This window comes from Dermacentor silvarum, chromosome 10, assembly GCF_013339745.2.
Source record: "Dermacentor silvarum isolate Dsil-2018 chromosome 10, BIME_Dsil_1.4, whole genome shotgun sequence".
NCBI classification, from domain to species: domain Eukaryota; kingdom Metazoa; phylum Arthropoda; class Arachnida; order Ixodida; family Ixodidae; genus Dermacentor; species Dermacentor silvarum.
The window spans coordinates 132,204,952-132,227,010 of record NC_051163.1 but is presented as its reverse complement, the minus strand read 5'-3'; the positions used below and the strand labels follow the sequence as shown (position 1 = coordinate 132,227,010).

Sequence of the window (22,059 nt, the reverse complement as noted above, 5' to 3'; positions counted from 1 at the left end):
TGAGTTCAGCCAAAGTGAAATTTTCATCATTGCAGTTGGCCTCCTCCACCAATGAGTGGACAGGAAGAGTGGCTTGTTTAACGCACCTTGTGCTGTCGGTAGGCCTGGTGCTTGAGCAGTGCGCCATCCGATTCGAGCACCAGCATCTTCACGGGGGCAGTTGTGGTCACCATGGCAGCAGGGTTGAAGTGGGGACACGGCAGCTGTGCCATGGCCATAGCCCAGTCGTGCGTGACGTGCGCCTGACCCACGGCCGCCTCGTCCCACTCGACCCTCACGCCCAGCTCTCTCCGGAGCAGTTCACACAGCTGGGACACCACTGCCACGTGGGGCTCGCTGTCACGCGAGTACACCACTTTCACCACTGCACGGAAGGCACAGTCAACATGATGCACGCTTTCATCAAGCCAAGTGTCACAACTGACAAACCACAGCTGGTTGGGCGATCGGTAAACTCGCGTCTTTACTTACACAGCGAATGAAACAGACTGGAAGCTAAAGAAAGACGACACAGCACGAGCACTGACTGTAAGTTTGGATTTCTTTTAAAACGCGTTGACTTAAAAAGCACAACACGAAGAAACAAGATGGAAACAAGAGTTGGCAGGACAAAGCACGACTAACAACTGTTTATTTTTCGTACGCTTGTCCAACTTATATGGGTACATGATAGGCAAGAAATCAATAGAACAGCACACACCCCCAATACACCATATATCTATCTTCCGCACTCCAGCATTGACATCAATTTTCACAAGCGCCAAACATAGTTTGGAAGACTTAAGTGTGCATGCATCGATTACAGTACGTAGCTAGGTTTCCAGGGTAAGTTACTTGCTGATAATTGTTTTTATGAGCATAAAAACAATTTTAAGTCAGCCTAACAACAATTTTAAGGGAGCCTAACAATAATTATAAGCAAGTAACTCACTTCAATAACCTAGCTATGCACTGTTTTCTATGCTTATGCACACCAGAGTCTTCCAAAACAAAAATTTTAGAGCGAACAAAAGACCAACAAGGAAGGAATAGTCTCCGAACGACAAGGAAGGAATAGTCTCCGAATACGCAGTCATGGCTTCACAGGGAGCATAAAAACGTCTGAGTGTACCATCTATCTGTTTGTCGCACGTGGAAATGGATTTCATTGCTGGAGCGTGGAAGAAAAATATGCTGTACGCGTGTCTGATATTCCGTTGATTTATGGCCCAAACATACTAAAAAAAACCAGTTAGTCGTGATTTGCCCTGTCAACTTGTTCCCATTTTGTTTCTTTATGTAGTGCTTTTATGTCAGCATGTTCTTAAAAGCAAACAAAATGAACCAACTAGCCCCATTAATTGCTCTGTTGAAAGTTTGGCGATGGGATTGACCCATGAATCGAGATAAGTCAGTCCTATCAGGAGACAATGTGTGCTTGATGCAATCACATTTACCCGAGCACCGCCATGACAGACGCTGCGCTACGGGAGTTACCACTGGAGGCACCTAAGCGCCAGGAGAGTGTGTGCTGACAAGCCATGTACAGTGTAGACCACTTATAACGTAAGTCACCGGAATCACGAATATCCGCACTATAACCAAAACAACGATTTTCAAGGCCTGCACATAATGCAAAACATGCAGACCAAGCAGCTTCGCATATCCGAGAATAGAAGCGTGCAACCAGGAGTTTTGCATCCATTTATATTACGAATGTTGAAAGGTTAATCTCCAAGTACCTGCAGTCCTGGCATGAAGCAGACATTGTAATAATAATTTTTTTAAATACGACGGCAACCGAAATTTCAGGTGTAGTACACCGTCTAATCTGATTTCTCGGACTGATCAGCGTATGCACGCTGTCGAAAACATGGCGACTGCGGAACAAGTTGCCACCATTAGGCCTAGCCGGTGGTTAGGCCTAGCCGGTGGGGTTGTCGGGCAGTATGCCGTAGCGGGAAGCTCGCCTTTGATATTTTCGTACCCGTAGACAATTAAATAGAGACTACGCATGCAATCAAGTGTATAGGCTGAACTGAGCGCAACGCATACCAACTGCAGTTTGGTCCCTCGGGCAGCACTAATGATCCAGGAGCGTAATATACATCCTTGTGACGGCAATCGCAACGGTTCTTCTGTGACACCTGCAACATCTGGAGGCGGTCGCGCGCGATATGACGCGCAGCGTGCGCCCTTTCGATGGCATCTTGTGCGTACTCCGATGGTTGTATTCACAAAAGAGACAAAGGCGCCCCAAAAAGATTCTGTAACCATATAAAAGCACTCGGAGCTCCAACTAAAAACTCGCAAACGGCTATAAGGGATGAACACGGTAACATCTATGAAGGAGACGCACTGCGGTACATCACAGACGTTATTATATAACATCGGCACGAGAAAAAGCATAGTTCAAACAACAGATCCAGCAACACAGAAAAGCCTGAGAGATCAAAATTTAGCTTAGAAAGCTTTTATTGAGAAAAGGCAGCAGCAAATGCCCCTAACAACACGGCAGCAGGACCCGATGAAATCCCAATACAGCTAATCAAAAACATCGGTCCAAAAAGCAAGGCACCGCTAACTGATGCCATAGAGGAAGTGGTTAGAACAAAGAAAATTCCCGTTGGATGGCGTGAAAGCAGGATGAATCTCATCGACAAAGGCAAAGGAGATAAGGATAAGACGAGCTCGTACAGGCCAGTTACAGTAACGTCGGTGATATATAGAATGGCAATGCAAGCCATAGAATTAGAACTGTCGAAGTGGGTGGAGAATAACGATGTATTGGGGGAACTACAGAATGGGTTCAGCCCAGGCAGACGCTTAGAGGATAATATGTTTGTACTAACTGAGTGCATAGAGATTTCAGTAGCTCAGAAAAGACCTTTATGGATAGCATTTATAGATATTAAAGGAGCTTATGACAACGTAGACAGGGAATTGTGGGATATTCTTCAATACGAACGTATAGATGACAATTTCGTGGAGCTGCTGAGGGAGATATATAAAGTGGAATCTCGATGATACGAATCTCACGGGGTCACGAAAAATATTCGTATTAGCCGAAATTCGTATCATCGAAACACAATTAAAACTAGCTAAAAAAAGAGTCAGAGGTCGCATACGTAAAACTCAGGCCCACATACGTAAAAAGCATTTACAGTATAGATCACTTACAACGTAACCGTTTATAGTACAGAACTGGCTACAACGCAGCCTTTTCCGACTCCCGTTTGTCTTTGCTTGTCCTTGTTTGTCCCTTTCTTGTGTCTGTCTTTTATATTGCGCTGAGTTACTTGTTCAGTTATATAGAACTCCATGTATACGCAAACCGCTTACAGGGCAGCCGTGCGAGATGAAATACCGGTTTATAATGTGGCTTCCGCGGTAAAATCTCGCCGACAAGGGCGGTAGCGAGCACGCTTCTCAACGAGGTGCGCCCACCGATGGGAGAGGAGATCAACAAGGGCGATGCGGAGGAGGAGCATGAGACGTGGAGCATAAGTCCAAGGATGATAAAATCATCGCCACGCGCAGTGTGTGCAAGTGAAAGCGCGCGGCGGACGCGCGCCTTTGCGGAGAGCGAGCGCGCAGTGAAGTGCAAACGCGACAACCGTCGCGCGAAAGGCCGTGGGGGCATGGGAGGGAGGGGAAGGGGGGGGGGGGCAACGCTGTGCTGCGGCACCAAATGCATATCTTGCAACCGGGGACAAGGGTAACTGGCGACGCAATCTCCAACGCGAAAGGAGCAAAGCGGTAAGGCAGCACGGGAGGGAGCGAGGGCAGCTTTTACTCTGCCAACAAATGCGTCCTTGTACTTTGCGCCTGTGCTGGCTGTTGGTGTTGTCGCGCGCACATCTTGAAAGCGATCTCCACACGGCAGGGCTCTGACCTTTGTATGCGCTGTGCTTACGCAGCTCAGTTTCCATTGAAGCGATAGACCGCACGAACCTTCGCTCGCTGCGACGGCTGTGCTTCCCCATGTCTGCGTGGGGAAAAGCACAAAAGTGCCACCGCTTGAAACTCCGCGCCTAGACGCGGCCTCCGCGCGGTCCGGCGCATGGAGATTGTTGTGGAAAGGGGTGAAAAGTTGGGTTAAGTGCAACGCGATAACTGTCTCTCAATAGAGGACACCTCAACCGCGTTGCACAGGGGGGATGGGGGTTGAGAGTTAGAAGAGAGGAGAGAGAGATTGCGAGCGCAGCAGCAGCAGTACCCGGAGCGCCGGATGCGTGCAAAGGGGGCGGGTCAAGATTTACACTCGGTTAGTCAGGCCGGTGTCGTCAGCGAAGCTCACTAGCTTCGCGTGACTTGACGTGCAGCCCAAGTGGTGCAAGATTTCCTCTGTTGTTGAACAGGGCAAGCCGTGCGCGCGGTACATGCGGGCGAGGGTGGCGCGCCGTCGAGAAAGCAGGGCACTCACAGAGTAGGTGCTGCAGCATTTCAGAAGCGCCGCAGTCTTGGCAGAGGGGCGAGGGGGCCCCGCGGAGGTCATGCTTGCGCTCGGCGGGCCAGACAGAACCGGTCCGGAGTGCGAGGAGGAACGCGCGCTGGCGCCGCGTCTGCACCTCCGCGCCAAAAGAGAAAGGGAGAAAGCGCGTGACTGCGCGCTGTTTTCTTTCGCGGCCGTCGGTGGGGCGGCGTTTATTCGTATCAACCGACGCGGGCCGGAAATCGATTCGTAACAACCATTCTCTAGTACGTTGCAAAGTAATGGGGCACGGCCGGGACCACAGAAAAATTCGTATCATCCGGAAATTCGCATTAGCCGTGATCGTATCATCGAGATTCCACTGTAGAGACAACCAAGTACAAGTGGTATGGGAAGGTCGAAAAGGACATGCAATGGTGGGAATTCACCAAGGATTGAAGCAAGGATGCCCTCTGTCACCATTGTTGTTCACGCTTTACGTCAAGGGTATAGAAAGGCGACTGGAAAACAGCGAATTAGGTTTTGATTTATCCTACACACGTAATGGACAAATGGTGCAACAGAAGGTCCCTGGACTGATGTACGCAGACGACAATGTGCTACTAGCGGACAATAAAAAAGATTTACAGATACTTGCAAATATCTGTGGGAATGCAGCGACAAATCTAGGCCTTAAGTTTAGCACAGGGAAATCAGGAATTATGATCTTTAATGAAGAGACGAGTAGCTTAGTGGTGTCAATTCAACAGCAAGTAATACCCATAGTGAAGCAATATAAGTACCTCGGCATACATATAAACGAAGGAAAGAATTACTCAAGCAACCACCAAGATAATCTGAAAATAAAGGGTAAGCAGAATGCAGCAATAATGAAACACAGAGCACAGTGGGGCCACGGTAAGTGTGAGGTGGTGTGTGGAATCTGTAAATGAGCAATGTTGCCAGCGCTAACGTTCGCAACGCCATTCTATGCTTAAAATCGGATATTTTGTCGGGTTTGGAAGTTAACAAAAGATCAGTAGGCCGGTTGGCTTTGGGAGCCCACGGTAATACCACAAACGAAGCAGTGCAAGGTGACATGGGTTGGGCCTCTTTTGAAGTCAGAAAAGCACAGAGCAAAATTAGTTTTGAAGAAAGGCTCAGGAACATGGACGAAAATAAATGGGCGGCTAAAGTGCACAAGTATCTCTACATGAAAAGCGTGGACACAGAATGGAGGAAGAGGTCAAGGAAGTTGGCAACCAAGTACAGGATAATCGAAACTGTAAATAGACAACCAGGAGTCATCACAAAGAAAGTGAGAGAAATAGAGACCGTGAATTGGATGCAAAGAATGGAAACAAGAAGGACAATGGAGATTTACAAGAACAAGAAGAAAGAAATTAGAAGGGAAAATCTGTATGATAACACAAAGGGCAGTGCCTTGCTATTTGAGGCTCGAGCCGGTTGCCTAAGGACCGAAACATACCGGAGCAAATATTCGGAACTAGATGAGACGTGTATGCTGCAGTAAAGATCCAGAGACCACTCAGCACATCCTAATGGAATGCGACGGGATCCACCCAGCGAGAACCGTAGGTAACGTGCAACTACCAGAAGTGCTTGGGTTTAAAGTGGATGGAAACATCAACAGATCAGCCGTAGAGATAAGCAAGAGACGATTAGAGCACTGGTGGAAAAAAAAAGCAGGGAAAAGATGGATACGACCTGATCTCTTAAAGTCATAGGTAGCGGTACAAGGTAATTTTTTGAAAAATAAAAATAATGAGAGGTATACAAAAATGCTAGATAAAGAACATATATAGTATACCTGATTAAATCAAGCAGGCTAGGTGACTATTTATCGCCGCCCCGTTTCAAAGGGGATGCCAATAAATCATCATCATCATCACGTCGGCCGCGACGGCGGCCAGCAGCCGCAGTGCAAGGGCGCTGCGTGGAATGCGATCGTCCGCACGCACAGCCGAATATGCAATAATTAAAAAGTTTCACAATATATATTTTCGCTCGTGCAAGGCGACAAATGGCGATAGAGTGGCTATGCTAGTCATTTGGTAATTGAAAGGCGCCAAGGTAACAATCCGATTGAGCGCACGTCGATGGTAGAATGTAGCTTGCTTTAGGCAATTTACTCCGGCTGACACCTTATCGAACGCAAAGCAAGAAAATTCCCAGTGGTACCTCGGAAGCAAACATTTTATTTTTTGACGCACTGTTTATGCAAAGAACTTATTTTTGAAGAGTGGCTCACAATCCGTTTAAAACAAACGATTCTCCATCATCGATTATTTCTTGCTATGCGACGCACCGGAGCTGGTGCTTTTTTTTCTCACGAGAAAAAAAAATGCTTTAAATTGTTCACAAACAGTTCAAACAAAACGTTGTCAGCCTTATGTTATTCTCTGCTAAGTGACGCGACTGAGCTTCAGGTGCTTCTTCTTTTCATGGGAAGACTCTCTCTTTGTTGAGTGCCTTCATGTAGAAGGTAAAACGGTTGACCAAAAATAATTTTGTAATTTTGTTGGCAAGACTGGGGCCATGCAGTGCGCAGCCCAATATGACGTTTTTGTGCAGACAGTAGACAAGCTCTTCCAAGCTGTCACTATGCAGCTCGTTGTAACTGAACCACATCAAAAACAGTGGTTTCAAGGGTGTCTATACAAACGAGAAGAGCTTCTCCGAAGGAGGAATGAGGCCCCCATTGACGCAGAACTTCGTGAACATCACCACCTGTTTGATGGCTTTGCTGGTGGCAACAAGGAGGTCGTCAAAATATTTCTTGCACACAGACTACAGGGTATTTACCCTGTCATGTAGAAGACTAGCCGCGAGTTGCTCATCTTTTCAGGGTAATCATGGTCGGGTAGCATTGCAGATTCAAAACGAGACTGGTGGGCTAGTTGGTATGACATTATTTACACAGTAGCGCAGAAGCACACGGACGGCGAAAGGAATGGACGGGACACAGCGCTAAGAACTGAATGTTTGTCGTGTTAGGTGTCTGGGTCAGTTGAACTTGCTAGGTTGATTTGTTTGTGTGTCTTCCTTGAGAGGTACGGCTGAAATTTGGAGATGGCTCAAACAAGGGTGAGGCATTCACGCTCGGTAATTGAGGAATTGCGTTCTGGAGCAGAGAGCAGGCGGCTGGCGTACGCTATGACGCAGTCACGACCATGCTTGCACTGGGCAAGGACGGCTCTGATTCCGTATCCACTGGCATCCGCCCCAACTTCCGTAGGAGCAGATGGGTCGAAGTGCGCCAACAGAGGAGAAGTCATCACAAGGCGGATAAGCGCAGAAAATGCATGAGCTTCTAGATGGCCCCAGACGAAAGGTGTATCTTTCTTGAGAAGGTCAGTGAGTGGTACAGGCGATGTCAGCGAAATTTTTGACAAAGCGACGAAAGTATGAACATAAGCCAATGAAGGAGCGAACGTCTTTGGTTGAGCAAGGTGCAGGGAAATGCTTCACGGCGTGAATTTTTTCTGGGTCAGGTTGGATTCCTACACCATTAACAAGGTGGCCGAGCACTTATTTCGCGGCGACCAAAATGGCACTTGGATGAGTAAAGCTGAAGACCGGCGCTGCGGAACACCTGGAGGATGGCCGACAGGCGCTGAATATGACTGTCAAATGTCGTTGAGAATACAATAACGTCATCTAGGTAACATAAGCAGGCCGACCATTTGAAGCCACAAAGGAGCGAATCCAGCATGCGCTCAAATGTGGCTGGTGCATTGCATAGACCGAAGGGCATAACTTTAAATTGGTATAGCCTGTCACGTTTCACAAAAGTGGTCTTCTTGCGGTCCATAGGATCTACGGCAACCTGCCAATAGCCCCACCACAGGTTGATGGACAAAAAATAACTCCCTCCGTGGAGGTAGTCGAAGGCATCATCTATGCGTGGCAACGGATATACGTCCTTCTTAGTGATCTTGTTCAGGTGTCTGTAATCGACACAGAAATGCCAGGTGCCGTCTATTTTCTTGACGAGCACAACTGGGGATGCCCACGGGCAAGATGAAGGTTCTATAATGTCTTTTGCCGCCATCTTGTCGACTTCTGTTTGTATAATCGCCCATTCAGCAGCAGAAACGCAACACGGACAGCGATGAATAGGGTTTGCGTCGCCTGTGTCGATTCGGTGCATGACAACCGTTGTCTGGCCAAGTGAGCTGGTACAGACAAACGCAGAAAGAAACATGAAAGAAAGAGGAGGTGTGCGCAGAAAGAAGGGCGAAAAAAGGAAGAGACGCTCCTCCGTTGCTAGGCGACACTTGTCTGGGCGGAGCATGCACTTACAATACCTGATGTGTCATTGCCTCCCCAACCTAAAGTTGCCTCTCAGCATTTTTCTCCTCAGGTGCCATCTCGGGTTTTTCGAACCCATACGCCACGGTGGCCACTTTCTGCACTTAGTCTGTTGGCCTACTGTTCCTTCCAAAGCCAAAATCCTAATGTAAAAATTCCCAGATTTCAGAATATTAATTCGCAGTACTAAGGCGTTGTTTACATGACATTGAAATGGAATAATGATCATTATTCTGAAAGGTTCAGTGTTCTGAAGTTTGTAGTACTGAAATAGTTTTCAACTGAAACAGCAGTCAGCAGGCGATTTATGAAAAGTTAGTTAATCTGAAAAGTTAATTAATGTGGTGTTCGTAGTAACACGGTTTCACTGTATAGCGAACTTCACTGTAACAAAATGCTCAATATTTTTTTATCTTATTTATTTATTCAAAATACCCCTAAGGGCCCTCCAGAAGAGGGTACAGTAGAACCTCGTTTGTACGTTTTCAAAAAATTATGTGAAAAATAAACGTACAATCCGGGAAAACGTATGATCCGAATTTAGTAAAAATTGAAGCTGACAAGCCCACATTGAGGTGCAAGGGCAGATAGCATTTATTTCTTGCAAAACATAGTTACAGTTGAATCTCGTTAATTCGAACTGACGCTGTGGTCTCGTCAAATTTATGTGTATTTCAATGGGCGAGAACGCTCGGTAATTCGAACGCGAAAGCATTTGCGACGGTTAATTGGAACATAACCGCGCACCGACGATGCTCTCAACAGCACGCCAAATCACGTGGAGGCGCCTCCGACTGGCAATGCTCCGACACCGCCATAAAGCAAAAGCTTAGGAGAGCCCCTCAATGCTGCGCGGAGAAATAAAAAAGAAAGAAAAAAATACCGTGGTGAAACTTTTCTTTCTCAAATGGTATGGTCGCCGTTTTTGCGCCCTGCCGGAACATGCGTGTACGTGCCGACGTCTCAGCCAACGCTGCGGCTGCGGCGCAGAGGGAAGCAACGCGGAGGCCCAGTCCGGCCAACGAAACTGCCCACACCGGCCAAGGCTCGCTTCAACGGCAGAAAACGAAACTTCGGAGAGCGGGCTAAGCTGGTGCGGGCCGGTGGGCGCGCACGGAGACAGTCAAAGGTGAGGGAGCTACGAGAGAGTTGAGAGGGAGGGCGAGGGGAGCCACCGAAGCGACGGGGTTGCCGAGGCCAAATGTGCTTCCCTGCCGCCCTCCTCCCTTACCTTCGACGGGCTCTGCGCACGCGCGTCGCCGTGCCGGTGCCGACTGCTCCCTGAAGTTTCGTTCACTGCCGTTATCAGGATGCGAGAGAGAAAGATTGTGGTTGTGCAGAGGATCAGGCGCTATTGGGATGTTAGCGTGGGCAGTTTCGTGGCCCTCGCTCGCTATGTGCTTGCGTGCCGCGATATTTCACGACTCGTACCGTTCGTACGTAGTGCTGTGGTGCACAAATACGTCAAAAATAAGTCCTTTTGATTCAAACAAATTTTCGGGCCCCTTCTTCGAGTTCTAATTATCGAGATTCGGCTGTATTTTCTGCTGATGCGTCACACCTTAGGACAGGAACAACTCCTTTTGCACACATTGCAGACCCTTGTCCGCATTTTCGTTGTCTTTCGTGTGAAAGAAGCTTTGTAAGGCTTCCAAGCCAGCAAGGACTTTGGTGAAGGTAGCCGGCGGGCGCAAGCCTTCGTTCTCGCCGTCGTCTTCAGGTGCCTCGTCCGCCACCACCTCCACTGCGTCGTCCCCCACCACCTCCGCTATGATCTTGGCGAGTCGTAGCGCCGTGCGCACGCGCGGTGTCCGCCTGTTAGCGGCTTAGGAGTTCGCGTTGAAGCGAGGCGCGAGGTAGCGAATGTAATCGAATGTAACCTCCATGCTCACGAGGATGCCACATGGTCGCACTTTCCGGACCGTGTCATTTACACGAGCCAGCACTTTGGAATAGTTATGGTGTCTGCCTCGAGCAAGACAGTTGCAGTGTCCACAGCAAGGAATATGAAAATCAAACAAACAAAAAGAAACATTACGCTTTATAGGCGACATGGAGCTTCTTCTTTGTTAGAGGTTTTCTTGGCGTCAGCGTCTCTTTTGCACGCGTCACTCTATAAACGGTGCTGCAGTGGTGTGTGGCGGCGGAATCTATGAAAAATAGCAGCAGTGCGGGCCAAGAGCCAATAGCAATGTTTGCGTCGATAGTTCATACGGTGACAACTAATAAACTGATGGGTTGATGAGCGAAATGGTTCATTTTCAGGCTTTCACTATAACAACCTTTAAGAATAAAGAACAATTTGCCACGGTCCCCTGAAGTTAGTTATATCGAGATTTCCCTGTATTGAGGTTGAACTGTATGTAATGCTGTATTTTTTTTTTACTAAATGGAATGTTTTATCAAATGAAGTTGATACAGTGGAGTCTCGATACGATCTTCAGGGGAACCGGAAAATAAAGCGTATCAACCGAAAATCGTATCATGCAACGTATTATCCAATGAAATCGTATTATCAGGAAAAGAAAAAAAATGTATCACCCCGATACGCAGAATCGTATCAACAAGGTTTGACTGTACTTCACTTTGTTTAGAAATGACAGATTACTTTATATTTCATTCATATTCTGAGGTCGACCTTTTTTTTTTTTAGTTTTTTGGAAATTTCACCATTTAAACACCCCTAGCTTTCTGGTGTTAAAGCATAAGGTGCAAGGTGCCTTCCAAGCACCGACTGACCAGGAGGTCCCGGGTTCATCTGAGGCTTCCGGAACACAGGCAGGGGTGAGCCCAGGATGAAAGGCTTGTTGCGTGCCATCCAGGATTGACGCCGCATCCAGAAGGCGGCCAGTGCAATGGCTCCAGCTGCACCGAGCAGAAGTGGGACCAGAAGCAGCCACAGCAGACGACTCTGCGCAGCTGCTTTGGCCATCTGGGACCTGGACTCCACTGCTGGAGCTGAGCAAAACAGTTGCACAGTTTAGATGGTTTAGTGTGGAAGCTTGAGCGTGTTGGTGATTCATTGGCAAAAACACAGCGCAAAAAAGACACAGACACGAGAGAGCGACAGCGCTGTGTGCTCTCTCGAGTCCGTGTCTTTTTTGCGCTGTGTTTTTGCCAGTTAAGATGGTGCATGACAACTGATTGGAAAAGTCGACAGCAAAGCAAATAATCTGGTACTACCATCTTGGCAAGTTCCTCGCAGCAAGAGTATCTGGATGTGTATGGTTCAGATTGCCTCGCAACGTACCCACCACTACAAAGCTTGCTCAAAATTATATCTTCACGTTAAAGAATTGAGGAATTAGAGGCCCATTAGTTTGCTTTCAGTATTGTATAAAACGTTCACCAAGATAATTTCCAATAGCACTTTACTTCAACCAACCAAGAGAACAGGCTGGCTTCAGGAAGGGATATTCTACGATGGATCATATCCATGTCATAAATCAGGTAATCGAGAAATCTGCGGAGTACAATCAACCTCTCTACATGGCTTTCATAGATTATGAAAAGGCATTTGATTCAGTAGAGATACCAGCAGTCATAGAGGCATTGCGTAATCAACGAGTACAGGAGGCATACGTGAATAACTTGGCAAATACAGTAGAATCATGATGATACGAATCTCACGGGGTTACGAAAAATATTCGTATTAGCAGAAATTCGTATCATCAAAACACAATTAAACCTAGCTAAATTAAGGTGAACTCCCTCAGGCACACACACGTAAAGAGCATTTACAGTACAGACCACTTATAACGTTACCGTTTATAGTGCAGAACTGGCTACAACGCGGCCTTTTCCAACTCCTGTTTACCCTGCCATAGAACTCCATGTATACACATACCGCTTAGAGTGCAGCCGCGTGAGACGAAATACCGGTTATAATCCGGCTTCCGCGGGAAAATCTCGCCGACAAGGGTGGTAGCGAGCACACTTCTCAACGAGGTGCACCCAACAATGGGAGAGGAGATCAACGAGGGCGATGCGGAGACGTGTAGCATGAGTCCAAGGGCGATAAAATCGTCGCCGCGCCGTATGTGCGAGTGAGAGTGCGCGGGGGACGCCTTCACGGAGAGCGAACGCACAGCCGAGAGCAAACGCGACTTCCGTCGCGCGAAAGGCCATGGGGGTATGGGAGAGAAGGGGGGGCGACGCTGTGCTGCGGCACCAAATGCGTATCTTGCACGGTGTAAGTGGTATCTTGCAACCGGGCGCAAGGCTAACTCACGACGCAATCTCCCACGCGAAAGGAGCAAAGCGGGAAGGCGGCGTGGGAGGGAGAGAGAGAGGGAGGGGGGGCGGCTTCTAATCTGCCAACAAATGCGTTCTTGTACACTCGGCCTCAAAATATCGTGGGGGGGGGGGGGAGGCAAGTGCGTGGCGAAGCCGTCCTCCTCTCCTTCTAGTGGCACACCACTGGTGTCGAGACCGACGCTTGCGCGTCCCTCCGTGACTGCAAGCGTGCATGTTCCTGCGCTTGCTCTAAGCGCCGGCGATATCCGAGTGTAGTCGCGAGGTGGCGGCTTCGATGGGCATAACTATGTGAACAGTGGGCTGGTGTGCGTAGCTGTGGCCGCTTTTTGTCGCGTCACGAGCGCGGATCTCCCGGTCGTGAATGCAACACCGCAGTTCTTGTTTCTGCGCTGTGCCTTTTCGTGGCCAATCTTCGTTCTTTTTCTTTTTACGAACGGGGCGTTCTCCCACAGAAGAGCATGGCAGAAAAGGCACTCTATAGAAAGTGACAGGCAAGATGAAAATAAACATATTTCCGTTACATCAGCTAAGTTTTGCACGTCGAAGCCACCACAGAGCCAATCGCAAGAGGGGCACCTAGCGGCGACACTGGGATATCGTCGGCTCACAAGGAACAAGCGCGAAAACATGCACACTTGCAGTCACGGAAGGACGCGCATGCGCGCAAGCGTCGGTCTCAACACTAGGGATGCGCCGCTAGGAGAGGAGGACCGCTTCGCCACGCACTCGCGCTCCCCGCAATGTTTTGTGGCCGAGTGTACTTTGCACCTGTGCCGGCTGTCGGTGTTATCGCTCGCACTGTATCTTGAAAGCGATCTCCACACGGCTCTGACCTTTGTATGCGCTGTGCTTACGCTGCTCAGTTTCCGTTGAAGGGATAGACGGCCACGCGTGGGGAAAAGCACAAAAGGAAAAGCAACAAAAGCGCCACCACTTCAAACTCCAGTCACGGGCTCTGCGCTGTCTGGCGCCTCGTTTGCGCCTCCGTACCAAAAGAGAAAGTGAGAAAGCGCGTGACTGCGCGCTGTTCTCTTTCGCGGCCATCGGTGGGGCGGCGTTTATTCGTATCAGCCGACATGCATCGAAAATCGATTCGTAACAACCGTTCTCTAGCACGTTGCAAAGTAATGGGGGTCAGCCGGGACCACAAAAAAATTTGTATTATCCGGAAATTCTTATAAGCCGTGATCATATCATCGAGGTTCCACTGTATCTACAAGGATTCCACAGCTACCCTGGTTCTCCACTAGAAAAGTAGAAAGGTACCCATCAAGAAAGGGTCAGGCAAGGAGACACAATCTCTAATGCTATTCACTGCATGCTTAGAAGAAGTATTAAAGCTCTTAGACTGGGAAGGCTCAAGAGTGAGAATCAACGGCGAATATCTCAGCAACCTTTGGTTTGCAGATGACATTGTCCTATTGAGCAAACATGGGGACGAATTACAGTAAATGGTGGAGGACCTTAACCGAGAAAGTGTAAGAGTGGGGTTGAAGATTAATATGCAGAAAACAAAGCTAATGTTAAGTATCCTGGCTAAAGAACAAGAATTCAGGATTGCCAGTCAGCCTCTAGAGTCTGTAAAGGAATACGTTTATCCAGGTCAATTACTCATAGGGGACCCTGATCATGAGAAAGTAATTTACAGAAGAATAAAATTGGGTTGGAGTGCGTATGGCAAGCATTGCCAAATCCTGACTGTGAGCTTACCACTGTCGTTGAAAAAAAAAAAAGTGGTGCTCACGCACTTTTCTCACCCATGCGCACGCGCATCAGGAAAATGCGGCGTATATCTCGTGTGTCTGCACCACTGAAAAAATGGAAACATGTCATCGAGCCACTATCCTTGCCCTCACACTATCGCCGTTCCACCCACGAAGTGCAATCTTAACACATTTCGAGTTTATATGGAACCTAGGCTTCTTCCGGCATGTCACTGATGGATTAAAGATAAGCCTGCTTCAATACGAGCCCAGTGGCGGTTTTGGTATTGCGCGCTGTACCACACAATTGATTGGGCGCTGTGTTTAAAAGAGCTCTCCTTAGTTAAAACTCGTATTACTTACAGTAGAACCTCACTGATACGTTTTTCACGGGACCGTAAAAAAAAAAACGTAAGAGCCGAGAAACAGGAAAAATGGAGAAATGGAAGTAGTGTTGAACTGCACACAATATTATTTTAATTCTTACATGTGAAAAGAAGTCGTAGTTTCGCCTAAAAGCCGAAGCATCGATTGCGATAGCAAATTAGTAGACAGCTATACAAAGTAAGGATAGTATTATTGTCCGTATAAACTTGTAAATATTTGCGTATTAACTATATTAACAAGCATGGTGTCAGCGCCCACAGGCAAACATGAACACATCACACTCGATGAGCATGGACACACGCTGTCAAACGCTGGCGTGGGGAAGTGCTGCTACAGCAGCGAGCGAAGTGCCCTTTATGCTGTTGTCTATTGCTTCAACGCAAACTGAGCGCAGAGAAAACACAGCATGCACAAAGCTACAAGCCATCGACGCACCTACACTGTCTAGACTCTGCCCCCAACACAGATTGCTTTCAAGATACGGCCTGCGGGCCGCCGCGCAGTACACAGTTGATGCCAGAGTACAACGCCGCCCGCTATCCTTCCCCGCTTGCTCCCTCACCGGTGCCTCGAGCGCAACGGAAGAAGGCGCGCATCCTCCCGGCTTTTCTTTCTTGCGCATACGACATTTAAACGTAGTTGTTGGCTCCCCTCGCATGCTTTCACTCGTACATACAGCATACGGCGCGCAGCAACGGCGTTGTCGGCCTTTGGACTTTATATGGAACATCTATGAGCCAAAACCAATTTTAGGGCCACAACATGTCATAGACACCATCTTTAGACAGAAAATGTGGATCTCAAAAGGCCATGCTTTTGCTGGCGGAAACAGAAAATACGCCACAGGTGTCGCCCCCGGCACTTGGGGCAGTCAATCCCATCGTCAAGCCACCAAGCCAAGCGACATGAAAAGTCAAAATGGCCACTCAGGCCGGCACATGGTGGCAGTTCGCAATGAATGATGCGGGAACAGTCCCGCAGTTGCGACGCAACAGCGGGGTTACCAATGCATTGGGTTCTATGGGAGCTATGCCGGGACCGGCCGATAACAACGTAACAGCCGGGAAAACACAGCAACCGGGAACGTAGCAGCCGTGTTCTACTGCAGTATTGAACACTTATAATGTAACCGTTTATAGCGCAGCACTGGCTACAATGCAGCCTTTTCCGACTCCCATTGACCCTCCCATAGAACTCCATGTATATGCATACCGCTTACAGTGCAGCCGCGTGAGACGAAATACCGGTTATAATGCGGCTTCCGTGGGAAAATCTCGCCGACAAGGGTGGCAGCGAGCACGCTTCTCAACAAGGTGCGTGCTCCCGGTCGGCGTATGCATTATTCAATGCAATCAAACTCATGTTAATTCGGACTTATTTGGCCGCACATCAGTTAATTCGGACTACTTTCGGAGCTCGGTGAGTGAGGACCACTGCAAACGCGCGACGCAAAAGAGCAAGAACGGCGCTAGTGTCCAACCGAAACGAAGCGGCGGAGTCCGCATCACCACAGCCATCAGTGAATGACAGCAACGCCGGAACGCTTCGAGCCTATTTGTGTCTTTAAAGCCTGTATTCTTGTGTTTACCGCCATGCTTAACAGCGCGCTGGCCACAGGCTTTCGTAACTACGTAGTCGTCATCCACGATCGCGTCGATAGCGGCCGCGGTTTTCTCCACAGCGGTTGCGGTGAACAGTAGTTTCGTTTTTACTCGGTACGCGCGTAGGCCGCGTGCCTAAAAAACCGCGTAGTCGCCATCGATGATCGCATGGATAGCAACCGCGGTTTCGACTGCAGTTGTTGCAGCGAATGGTAGTTAATTCGTCCAGACTCGGTGCGTTCGTCGGGCGCATGCCATCAGTACTGCCAAGTTGCCGTTCATAATCGCGTCGATAGCGATCACGTTTTTATCCGCAGCTGTTGCGGCAAACAGTTGTTTCATTTTGACTCAGTGCATAGCTGTCGAGTTTGAAGAACACTGGCTACATCGCAATTATGTTTTCGCCAGCTCACTAGCGAAAACATAATCGTGATGTGCGCGCGATACTACAAAGCGTGTCTACATGCTTGGTCTACATGTTTCGCATACGTGCAGGGCTTGAATTTCATTGTTTTGGTTATAGTGCAGTACCGCTTATAGTGCAGATATTCGCGACTCCGGCGACTTACGTTATAAGCGGTCTACACTGTATATTCAAATAAATTTCCGGTCCCCTTGGCGTTGAAATTAACAAGATTCTGCTGTACTTGAATTATTATAGATGCATTATCTCCGATTGTTCAATCCTTGATTCACTAGAGCAGAAATTCAGGCTAGTTGCTTATTCATGATTGTCTAATACAGTATAGACCACTTATAACGTAACCGCTTATAGTACAGGACCGGATATAGTGCGGCCTTTTCAGACTCCCGTTAATTTTCCCATATCACTCCATGTATACACGTATTGCTTATAGTGCAGTTGCGGGAAACGAAATACAGTATAGACCACTTATAACCTAACCGTTTATAGTGCAGGACCGGATATAGTGCGGTCTTTTCAGACTCGCATTAATTTTTCCATAGGACTCCATGTGTACACGTATTGCTTATAGTGCAGTTGCGGGAAACGAAATACCGGTTACAGTGCGACTGCCTGGGAGTACGGAAGTCAATGGAGACTGCGAAAGCTCCCCTCAAACGGGCGCCCCAAGGAGTGCTCGAGGAAGGAGAGACGAAGTGGAGGAGAAGGGCACGTGGTGAGAACGAACAGCCAGTGAGGCTGAAACCAGAATCTTGAGTGCGAATCTTGAGCGAGAGCCACGAAACTGCCAACGCCGGCCAACGCTCACTTCACGATAACGGCAGTAAACGGAACTTCGGGGGCGGGCGGCGCTGGCACGGCACGGCGAAGGGCGCACACGGTGACCGTGGAATGTGAGGGCGGAGGGCGGCAGGGAGGCGGATTTCGCCTCGGTAACTTCGCCGCTTCGGTGGATCCCCTCGCCCTTTCTCGTAGCTCCCTCACTTTCGACTGTCACCGTGTGCGCCCGCCTAAAACCGCTATATATAAAAAGTAGCGTCAACCACTTCCCTCATCCACCGCGCCACTGTCGCGCTCGGCGCGGCCAGCGCGATCAAGGTGCGATATTAACAGTGGCGCCGCCTACGTCGGGCCTGCCGTGGGAGACGACAAAACGCGCTACCAGAGGAAATCTGCGGAAAACTTCGGTCGCGCACTGCGGTGAATCTTTTGAGGCGCGATTTTGCTTCGTCAGTCAGTAACTGACCTTAATAATGCTGTTTTGGAAGTAGCAACGCGACGATGCGAGACGGCGCAAATACGAAGTGTGCAGCAAGCGTTTGCGCTCGCGGATATGGTAAACAAAAAAAGCCTTTTGCCTTCGCCTTGTCGGTTGTGTAACGTGCCGTAGTTGGAGTGATAAGACTGATTACGAACGATTGTGTCGGGAAAGCACACGGGTTTATTTGCGCTACATCGCAGCCATCTTGGAAGCTCCCTTGCTCTCTACCAGGGTTGCCTTCCTACATTACAAAAGGTGCTATGCATGGACACTACAGGTTGCGGCAACTTAAGGCGCAGCAGCATGCCATCACAATGAAGTTCTTGTCCCTAACATGTTTGATCCGTTTGTGCGCACAGCACTTTTGTCACACAGGCCCTAGAATGGCGGCCGGAGCGCACTGGAAATTAAAAAAATATACAAAAGCCCAACGCGTGCTTCCCGTGACACGGATTGGCCAATGGGGGAGCGGAGGAGGCTGGGGCGACAAGAGGCGGCGAAGAGGAAAGGCCGGGGTGAGCGCGGTGGCGGCAAGATCTAAGAATGACGCTACTTTTTATATATAGGGGCTTTACGCCTGCCGCCGTGCAGGCGCCGCGCCGCTCCAGCCGGCCCGGCGCCAGCTCCCCGAAGTTTCGTTTTCTACCGTTATTGGGAAGCGGGCATTTGCCGGCGTGGGCAGTTTCGTTAGCCGGCCTGGGACACCGCCGCTGCTTCCCTCTGCACCGTAACCGCAGCGTGCAAGGTCAACACGTGACTAGAAAGTAGAGGAAGCATAAAGGAGGAAGAAGGGTTCACTGCCATTTTGTACGTGTGGCTACGGTATCGTGGCTGAGACGTCGGCACATACACGCATGTTCCGGCACAACGCAGAATCGGCGAGCTTGCCATTTGAGAGAGGGTGAAATTTCCGCCGCGTTTTTTTTTTCTTTTTTTGTTTAGTTCGCTTGCAACATTGAGGGGTCTGTCCTAAGCTTTTACTCTATGGCGGTGCCGGAGCAATGCCGGTCGGAGGTGCCGCCGCGTGAATTATTTCGAATTAACGAGATTCGACTATGAATTGAATGCAAACGTTCTAGCCACATTCCTAGACTGCCGCATACGCGTGGCGGCTCGGTGCACATGTTTTGCATATGTGCGGGCCTTGAAAATTGTTGCTTTCGTTAAAGTGCGGTACCGCTTATAGTGTGGATATTCGCGACTCCGGCGACTTACGTTATAAGCGGTCTACACTGTAACAGCACATAAGACAAGCGACTAACATAGAAGAGTCGTACACAGTCACGACTTCCAACTATAAGTCAGCACTGTGTGTGTCCCTTCTATGTTCGTTGCTCGTTTTACACAATGTTATTAGACGTTCAAGACACTCACCGTTTCTTCATGATAAAAGAGAGTAATGGCGACTTTTGTAAAGAGAAAATTTACTGCATCTGATTAGACTGGGCATAACACTTTGTCACTGTTGGAGGTCTCTTAAGGTGGAGGTATCACTGTCGCCATCTTGCGTGTAGTTCAGATTCTCCCACCAGGCGACGCCACTCAGTCATGTTTGGAAAAAGCGAAAAAAAAAAAAAAATCTGCTCTTCGCCGCCGCAGCATGCCCCGGGATGGCCCTCTTGCGACGCGGCGACAGGTGATTCGCCGAATTGAGGAAAAGTACCCCTCCCCCCCCCCCCCTTCTTTTCCTCGAGTTGTCCCTCGCACCATTGTTGTTTTGTTGCTGCGCGTGGTGGCTTTCTCCCCACTGATACTTTCAACAATAGCTCGCTCAAACTTTGTAAAATCGTCAATCCCGATGATGGTGGCTATTAGTGGTTGGCCACTGCCACTTGTGACGTAGCCGTCAGATGAGCGCGGGCCGCTGCTTCGAAAGCCGTCCCGGCAGATGGCCTGCAGACCAGTGCTCACTGCAGAACCTTGAGTGTCGTTGATCGTCAACAAGTTTTGTTTCTTTCTCTTCGAAGTGAATTTCGTTAGCATACTTCAAAGTACGGACCCGCTAAACGAAGGCTCTAGTCTTGAAATGGTCACTGTTGCTTTGTGCCTATAAAGATAAATAAAGGACAGGGAAGGTAATTGTAATTGCTACGGACCGCAGTAACTGTCTAGCGTAAGCCCCGTTTACATGAATGCGACAGTGTCGCATCGCATTTCTAGCGCATCGCATTCATGTAAACAGCGGTAATGCAATGCGCCAGGCGAGGGTAGATTTACGGGCGCTAGTCGACTCTCGCGGAGCATGTAAACGCAGGGCGCCTATCAGGACCTTCGATGACAACCGTGAAGCTACCGAGAGGCGACGCTACTGAGAGGGGAGAACGGAGGCGAGGGCGCCTGACAATACCTTCGATGACAACCGCGAAGACGCTACCGAGAAGCAAGCGAGACCTATAGGGGGGCCTCTAAATACCACCGTGCCCCGTGTCACCGACCCGACAGTGGCCACTGCGCTCTCTCCACGGCTCTAGCCACTCTAGTCATTCATGTGGCGCTACGTTCTCTGCGTTTCATGTAAGTGGCGTCGCATCGCCTTTCCCAAATGCGCTTGGAAATGCGATGCGCCACTTTCGCATTCATGAAAACGGGACTGTAGTCTGCTGACGCCTGAACAGCGGTCAGCAGTGGAGGAGAGGTGGCGGTAAAATAGTAGGGGTAAACGAAATATTTAGCTTTCACTCGCACATACAGCATAGAAAGTGAGAGCGCGCGAGGGGAGCCGACGAACACGGCTCAATCTGACGCCCGCAAAAGAGGGAAGCTAGAAGCCGCCTGCCGTTGCGCGAAATGCCCTGCGGGGTTGGAAAAGGAGGGGGGGGGGGGGGGGGGGGGGGGCGTTGCTCTCCGACAGCTACTGCGTATTTCGTGACCGCGCGCATGGGGAACCGACATCCGAACACTAGCTCCGGGCCCGTAGTTTGTAGCGATGCCTTATGACTTATTCTATACCAGTCTTATCATCCACCGCTCCCGGCCGGCTGATCCCGTCGATAACGCGAGCGCACCATCGCGCTGACCACTGACAAAGCGCGAAAAGGCATTATTACCGGAAAGGCATCGCTACAAAATACCGGCCCAGCTTTTGCAAGAGGCCCACCGAGACGGCACATAGAAACGACTGTGTAACACAGTCGCTTCTATGTGCCGCGTCTATGTGCCGCTTCTATGTAACCGCTTCTATGAGTCGCTTCTATGTAACCTAGCTGTTACAGCGAAGCTGTAACAGCAACTGTAACAGCTAGGTTCCGCGTCCGTGTACACCGGAAGTAGGCAACTATTTTGTGGCGTCTCGTTCACTTGGTATATACCAAATTTGGCAAGGAAAGAGAGAAAGAAGGAAGGTATGAAAGAAATCACGTGTGGCTCATACCCGCGTTGGATAGGGGGGTATGAGCCTCCGAGAGCAGGAGCGGCAGAGATCTCGTCGGCGTCGCGCCAAGGCCTCGGCAGAAGATCGGGCCCGCGATGCGGAGCGTATCGTGGGCGGACTTGGCGCAGCAAATGCACTACTTGACCATCGCGCCGGGCGAAAACAAGATGCTGGTTTTCTTGCTTTTTTGACGAACATTCCAAGGACGCTCGATATTGTCAATAATGATAATATATGAATTCAATATAGCAACATTCACTACAGCAGACCCACCATTGTCACAGCTTCGCGGGCTTCCATCTTCACAGTAGTGGAAGGGCTCTGAATT

At 49.3% G+C, this 22,059-nt stretch overlaps 1 protein-coding gene across 1 annotated transcript in view; it reads right to left on the bottom strand.

Annotated features, from left to right (window-relative positions):
- Window positions 1-22,059, bottom strand: part of LOC119430943 (uncharacterized) — a 125,650-nt gene that overhangs the window by 5,395 nt on the left and 98,196 nt on the right. The window contains exons 9-10 of the mRNA XM_037698410.2: window positions 11,468-11,686; window positions 87-364 (exon numbers count right to left, since the gene is read on the bottom strand). Of these exons, the coding sequence (XP_037554338.1) occupies window positions 87-364; window positions 11,468-11,686 (497 nt within the window). The remainder of the gene's footprint in view (window positions 1-86; window positions 365-11,467; window positions 11,687-22,059) is intronic.